At 42.9% G+C, this 7971-nt stretch overlaps 1 protein-coding gene across 2 annotated transcripts in view; it reads left to right on the top strand.

The window, feature by feature from the left end:
• Nucleotides 1-7971, top strand: part of LOC111951933 (cGMP-dependent protein kinase 1) — a 191865-nt gene that overhangs the window by 138622 nt on the left and 45272 nt on the right. For both annotated transcript variants that reach the window (XM_023970299.2, XM_023970298.2), the window contains exons 6-7: nucleotides 3737-3814; nucleotides 4533-4627. In XM_023970299.2, coding sequence (XP_023826067.1) covers nucleotides 3737-3814; nucleotides 4533-4627 — 173 coding nt within the window. The remainder of the gene's footprint in view (nucleotides 1-3736; nucleotides 3815-4532; nucleotides 4628-7971) is intronic.

Genomic DNA, 7971 nt, shown 5'->3' with positions numbered 1-7971 from the left:
TGGTGCACCACTGCTTTTTACATTTATTTGTGCTGCAGGCTTTTAGAAGCCTGTAGCATTTGCATTTCTGTGTGTGTGTGTGTTCAGATAATGACCAGGAAGTGGTCCAATTTTGGCTAAAGTGTTCACTTCACAAGGACAGAAAAATCTATCAATTATGCTAACTATGAAAATCTATGCACTCTCTACAACTTAAGGTTTTTCCTATTCCATTCCGTTTCTTTCAACATAAATATTTACCTCTCTTTCAAGAGAATGAATACATGACACACAATCATTAAAGTTCATTTTTTAAGCTATACTATGTTTTTGCATGTTATTCAATGTGATGTATATCGCTTGCCTTGTCGTAGAAAATGAGAACCTTTGTGACTGCACTCGTAAAATGAATCAKTGCATTTAAAAAAGAACAGACCATCTGACTAATGCTTGGGACATACACTGACTGCCAAACACAAACCAAAATAACATGTTAACATTATGTTTGTGAGAGCCCCTCTGTGCCATTCAATACTATGTTGTATTCACCAAAGTACTGTTCATTCTAATGTCAATCAGGTGCTGTCTTATTGATTTGTCTGAGATAGACTGAGACATACAGTGCATTCGGAAAGTATTCAGACCTCTTCCTTTTTCCACATTTTGTGGAAATACCCCATAATGACAAAGTGAAAACAGGTTTTTATAGATGTTTGCAAATTTATAAAATAAAAAAAATAGAAATACCTTATTTACATAAGTATTCAGACCCTTTGCTATGAGACTTGAAATTGAGCTCAGGTGCATCCTTGAGATGTTTTTACAACTTGATTGGACATGATTTGTAAAGGCATACACCTGTCTATATAAGGTCTSACAGTTGACAGTGCAAGAATCTAGCCATGAGGTCAAAGGAATTGTCCGTAGAGCTCCAAGACAGGATTTTGTCAAGGCACAGATCTGGGGAAGGGTACAAAAAAATGTCTGCAGCATTGAAGGTCCCCAAGAACACTGTGACCTCCATCATTCTTGTATGGAAGAAGTTTGGCACCACCAAAACTATTCCTAGGGCTGGCRGCCCGGACAWACTGAGCAATCAAGGGAGAAGGGCCTTGGTCAGGGAGGTGATGGTCACTCTGACAGAGTTCRAGTTCCTCTGTGGAGATGGGAGAACCTTRGAGAAGGACAACCATCTKTGCAGCACTCCACCAATCAGGCCTTTATGGTAGAGTGGCCAGACACTCCTCAGTAAAAGGCACATGACAGCCCACTTGGTGTTGGCCAAAAGGCACCTAAAGACTCTCAGACCTTGAGAAACAAGATTKTTTTGTCTGATGAAACCAAGATTGAACTATTTGGCCTGAATGCCAAGCGTCCCGTCTGGAGAAAACCTGGCACCAACCCTACGGTGAAGCATGGTGGTGGCAGCATCATTCTGTGGGGATGTTTTTCAGCTGCAGGGACTGGTAGACTAGTCAGGATKGAGGGAAAGATGAATGGAGCAAAGCACTGAGAGATCCTTGATGAAAACCCAATACAAAGTGCTCAGGACCTCAGACTGGGATGAAGGTTCACTTTCCAACAGGACAACAACCCTAAGCACACAGCCAAGACAATCCTTGGGTGGGTTTGGGACAAGTCTCTGAATGTCCTTGAATTGCCCAGCAAGAGCRCGGGACTTGAACCCGATCAAACATCTCTGGAGAGAACTGAAAATAGCTGTGCAMTGATGCTCCCCATCCAACCTGAAAGAGCTTGAGAGGATCTGCGGAGAAGKATGGGAGAAACTCAACAAATACAGGTYTGCCAAGCTTGTAGCGTCATACACAAGATGTCACGTGTGCTCCCTCTCCGGCTTCTAGTTCACCAGGCTGCTCGTTATGGCGTACACCTGTCTCCATCGTTATGCGCACCTGTGCGTCGTCAGACTCCATCACTTCCATGATTACCTGCCCTATATATGTCACTTCCTTTGGTTCTTTCCCCAGACGTCATTGTTTCTGTTTCATGTCTGTGCGTTGTTCGAGGTTCTTGTTTTGTATTATGTTCCGTTTATTTTTATTAATAACACTCACTCCCTGAAGTTGCTTCCTGCTCTCAGCACACATCGTTACAGAATGACGCCTCACCCAAGGGAAGCATCAGGGAGTGTTATTTTTTATTTTTTTGTGTCAGTGGGAATGATGTGGGTTCTGGAGCCGTTACAGGCTTTCATACCTCAGCCGGATCGCCAGCTCCCCTGTTCCATCTTGTCAGGCTCTCATGCTCAACCGGATCGCCAGGCCTCCCCTGCCTCAGCCGGTCTGTCAGGTTCCTGCATCCAGCCGGCGGCAGGTTCCCGCGCTTCAGCGGGGGTGACCAGTCGCGTCCTGATCCCGGGATCGTCCCTTGGGTTGGTGTCCTGCGGCTAGTGCCCAACGCGCCGGGGAGGGGACCGTCAGTTATGTTTTCTCTCCGGCGCTCGAGGTTGCCATGCTCCTGCGTCTCAGCCAGATTGACGGGTTTCCTGCACCTCTGAAGAGGTGACGCGGTCCGCTCCTGTTTCCCGGGATCTTCATTTTGGTCGCTTCCTGCGGCTAGAGCCGCATGTCGGGGAGGGGGTACTGTCAAGTGTGCTCCCTCTCGCGCCTCTAGGTCACCAGGCTGCTCGTTATGGCGCACCCTGTCTCCATCGTTATGCGCACCTGTGCGTCGTCAGACTCCATCACTTCCATGATTACCTGCCCTATATATGTCACTTCTTTACTTCTTTCCCCAGACGTCATTGTTTTGTTTCATGTCTGTGCGTTGTTCGAGGTTTCTTGTTTGTGTTTATGTCCGTTTATTTTTATTAAAAACACTCACTCCCTGAACTTGCTTCTCCGTCCTTCAGCGCAGATGGTTACACAAGAAGACTCGAGGCTGTCATCGCTGCCAATGATGCTTCAACAAAGTACAGAGTAAATGGTCTGAATACTTATGTAAATGTGATATTTCAGTTTGGGATTTTTTTATAKATTTGCTAACATTTCTAAAAACCTGTTTTGGCTTTTCATTATGGGATAGTGTGTCTAGATGGACGAGGAAAAAAACGCACACATCTAAACCCTGTTGCTAACAGGTATATTGGGGCAGGTCGCTAGAACACCACCCAGGATTTGACTGCTAGACTGAACAACAAGAAGACAATGTAACCTCTATGTTTTGAGATTGGATGACCATAATATACAGGTCAGCATCTGTTTCCATGGGCAGTGTGTTTAGTTGGTCTGGTGTGGCACATTGGTCACAGTGTATTGATCGGCTGAGCCCTCTACAAGTTAAATGTCACAGCTTTGTCTTACAAAGGCCCGATACTCACTCTCACATACCACATTCAACCATCTTTTCCTGGATAAATGGCAYTGTGTTACACATAATCCTGTCTTTACAGGTTAACACACTGTGTGTGTATGAGGTTCAAGGAGAGGCTTTCAAATCAAGAGAAAACACAGGAAATTAGAGTGTGAAGAATATGGAGCGTGCATGTGTGCGTGCGCGTGCGTGCACATACACGTGCGGCTGTGCCTATGTGCTTATATGTGTGTGAATGTGTGTGTGCTTTCAAAYGATTGTTGCTTCAGGGGACTATGCACCCCAACTAAGATACAATACTGAGGGAAAACCTTTTCACCAATGCAACGTGTTCAAGGTGTCTCACCCTGGGGTGAAGTGGGTATTAGACAGAGGTGCCTGGGTGACTCATCCTTCTCACTTATCTTCTCCTCTTTGGTTCCAGACACACTATGAGGATGGAGAGTACATCGTCAGACAGGGAGCCACGGGAGACACCTTCTTCATTGTCAGTAAGGGAATGGTGAGACCCTCATCATCATCAACATTATTGATATAGGGCTCTCAGCCAGACATGTTACCTTCTGTCCCAGCCAGGAAGCCAAATAAGGTCAACGATTTACCCCATTCAAATTATCAAGATGTACAGTATCCATCTGTCTCAACTAGTGGAACAAACCTCTTTCTCTCTCTCTCTCTCTCTCTCTCTCTCTCTCTCTTTGTTTCTTTTCCTGGGTCTTTCTTTCCCTTTTTGTCTTCCAGATCATATTAAAAGTTGAATTATCACTCTTTCCCTCAGATTTAGCTATGTATTTCTGGTGGATGTGATGTCATACCGCAATAGAACCTTCTAATGAATGAAGATAGAAGCCTTAATTAAGTCAAACGACCTTCTATATCTTCACTTTGGCCATTTCTGCTGGACCTCCATCGCTCAGTTGTCAGCTAGCTAATGACCTGGTTAGTGGTTCCTCACAGACCATAGCACCAATATGTCCATCAAAGATGTACAAAGATTTAGCATGCACAGATATGTCCATCACCCCTGCTCTGCATTAACCTCACTTTGATGTTGAATAATGTAGTGATTAGTCAACCATACAGTTACAGAAATGTCCATTACAGAAGGGTTTGAGGTACTTACAGTGCAGCTCATGGTCCCATAGGTCCCTTCTCTCAGAATGTATAACTGCTCACTCCCCCCTTATGGATTTAAAGTGGCACCCCACCCCTTTGTCCAGGTGAATGTGACCAGGGAAGACAAGCCCAGCGGGGATCCTGTCTACCTCCGCAGCATGGAGAAAGGAGACTGGTTCGGAGAGAAGGCCCTGCATGGGTAAGACTGATAATCCCTCTACTCACACTTCTATCTCCCACTCTTTGCCCTGCCCCCTCTCTTTCTCTGTCTCTTTATCTATCTCTWTCCCTTCTTGTCTTTCCTCCATTTCTCTTTCTTTTTCTCTCTACCTGCACATCTCTCTCCCTCTCTCTCCCTTTCATTCTKTTTTCCTCTTCCTCTTTCTAGGCAGGTGCTCTGTGGCAATGGATGAAATCAGAATTGTGACCAGAATATCTGTTATGTGCATACCCCCAATAAACCACATGCATCACATTGCCTGAGTGATCTCCCCCCTGACACATTGTGAAGTACCTTGAGAACCTGGCAAGTGCTTGTATAAATCCAATGCATCATTATCATTGTCCGCAAATGTATTTGGTAAGACTGTACTTACAGTATGTACTTCATTGTATTTATGTGTAGTTATGTACTCATGAACTTCACCTGTACAAAGGACCCCAATGTCTGACGTAGCCTTCTTTTCATTCCTTATTACCTTTTATTTCATAATGATTATTATGTTTTTTTGATCACATTATGCATTTTATCACAATTTCCACAAAATTCTCATTACCGCAACATTCCAAAAAAGAAATACCCAAATCAATTTCTAATATATTTTTTAACATTGCTCCTCTAATGAAAAGGCCTGAGTTAAACATAACACTGAAAAGACAAATATGTAAAATTAAATTATAAAACATAATAAAATTAAACCAGACCTTTTCCCTAATTTGAGCTTTTTAGCTGTTTCGGTAATGAGAAGGTCAAGTGGGGTAAAAGGGGTGTTTGAGAATAAGAACTTCATTCTGAAGGCATATGTGACCGACCGGCTCAAGTCAGTCTTATTTGAAATTGTGTTTTTTATATTGGATTAAAGTAGAGACTCAGAGCTACAAAATTGTATATCATAKGCTACAGGAATAATGGGAAATTAATTTTGCTTTGAAAGTTGATAAACTTGTAAACTCACTTTTTAGAAAATTGACTTTTAATGTTTTGGTACTGCTACTGGAGAGCTCTTCTTTGTCTACACCCATTCAGCATCATTCACACACCCTTAAGCTTTAGCCCCACCCATCTCTTTAAGTGTTGATCCAAGCATTCTGTACAAACAACAGCAGTCAAGCACCCAAGCTAACTTGCTAGCTACTTCCAGAAACAAATGAGAGAACAGCTCACTGAACATTACTTGCCCTAGCAGAGCTGGTTAGGCTGTTATGTTATGCAGAGCGTTGGTGACTGCAACTGTGCTGTCAGATTGTCCGTTTGTATATTCAGAGCGTTTCACTCTCGGAGCGTTCAGAGCACACACTGGAAGTTCTGGCCGATGAGTAGGGTTGATCCGAACGTTTTAACCTCACAACGGCAGTCAAGCACCCAAGCTAACTGGGTAACATTGGCTAGCTTGCTAGCTACTTCCAGACAAAATGAGAGAACACCCCACTCTGACCATTTGATTCACTCTAGCAGAGCTGGTTAGYCTGTTTTCATGTTATTCAGATCGTTGGTGACTGTAACTGTGCTGGTGGCAACAATTTAATGATGCTTTTTTGCCGATGTTTACTGACACCGGCCATATTCAACGGCTGTTCAGCGTTCGTAAATTCATCAGTTATTCTGCTCTCTGGCACACTCAAACGAGAGTCTTTTGTTAAGACATGTAGCTAGCTAGCTAGCTAGGTAAACKATGAATCATAATGCCAACTCATGACGTTAACGTAAACTCACCCCATTCCGTACAAATGTGCATAACCGCGYCATTCAAACGAGGCTACAAAGAAAACTAATGGGACTGTAGCGACTGTGTTGACTTCAAAATCGGGGGTGTGAACTAGGTTTCTATTCAAGCGTTGATCGACATGGTAATGGCTCTATAGTATTGGAGAAAAGTTTAAAAAAAACTGACCCTCCGTTACATCTTGACGTGTCATGTCGTAACGTACAGGACGCATAAAGCAACTATTTCTGTCTAACAATCTCTCTCCACCAGGTGTAGCACTTCTCTCATCGTTTAAAAACAAGAAATGGACAGTGACAGGGGTAAGGTGAGATCATCATTCTCAAACTCGCTGTTTACTTCTAAGATCACTTTAGCACTTCCCTAAAAACCCGACACAAACCTTTAAATATGTATGTAATGACACATTATATAAACTCTTTATAGTGTTTTATTTACATTTTAGAGGCGATAAGGTGATAAGTTGGACAGATCGAGTGAAAAAAGCAATTTTCCACARGACATCTGTCCTTCTCACTATCACGCATTAGTTTCGCTTCCCCACCCGCCATTTWWAAAAATACCCGACGGGGCTCATTGCCTGCTTGAATTATGCAGAAACGGGTAGTGTTTAGGTCATGTAATTCATTTTGTTGGAAAGGGGAGAAATTGTGCTTTACAATGGTATTGACATTACAGTTGATCTGGAAGTATTACGTTTTTGGGGCGCTAAAATAAGGGCAATTGTACGGACCAAGGCGATGTACGAGTTTACGTGAGTTTACGTTACTACCCTGAATGAATCTGCAGGTAGCTAACCAACCAGGTTCAATGTTAGTTAACTAACATTAGGCTATAACTAGTCAAGTGGCTATGAGATACYAATAATAAGATCATACACATACCGTTAGCTAGCGAGCCAGCTAACGTTAGCTAGCTAACAGTACACTTTAACTTGAAATGAAACCACTTTCTGTCAAAATTAGAAACGTGTAATGTCTGAAAATGTAGCTAGNCAGCTAACGTTAGCTAGCTAACAGTACACTTTAACTTGAAATGAAACCACTTTCTGTCAAAATTAGAAACGTGTAATGTCTGAAAATGTAGCTAGCTAGGCTATCTTACCCGTATATATCATGGATGGACGCGTCTCCTGTCGGGTTGCCATGGTTGCCCTTGGTTTGAAGATTTAATCCGGAGAGAGGTGTTTTCTCCTTCTCCTTAGCTATCATCCRCGAATTCCACTGATTTAAAAACTTGGTCCTCCAGAAATTTGAGAGCATACACTTAACGTTAGCTAGTGAGCCAGTCAGCTAACGTTAGCTAGCTAACAGTACACTTTACCTGATATTAGGCTTATGCCGTTTTACTACGCAATAAAAAAAAAAAAGCCTGCATTAGAGAGGATTACCTAGACATACTGACCAGCTCAAATAGACAGAAGCCTGCTATATGGCAGACCAATCCAAACTCATCTCTCGGCATGTCCAGCCCACTTATTATATCAGCCAATCATGGCTAGCGGGAAGGTTGCTCACTTTTTCTGTGGCTAAACCAACTAGGTTCATAATTTAAAAATTGTATTCGTATTTGCAGCATGGCATACAAGTTTGTTATAAAG

The sequence above is a fragment of the Salvelinus sp. IW2-2015 genome, linkage group LG25 (genome assembly GCF_002910315.2).
Source record: "Salvelinus sp. IW2-2015 linkage group LG25, ASM291031v2, whole genome shotgun sequence".
Classification (NCBI taxonomy): domain Eukaryota; kingdom Metazoa; phylum Chordata; class Actinopteri; order Salmoniformes; family Salmonidae; genus Salvelinus; species Salvelinus sp. IW2-2015.
Note: the sequence above shows the minus strand (reverse complement) of the source record. Positions and strands in the feature narration are given on the sequence as shown.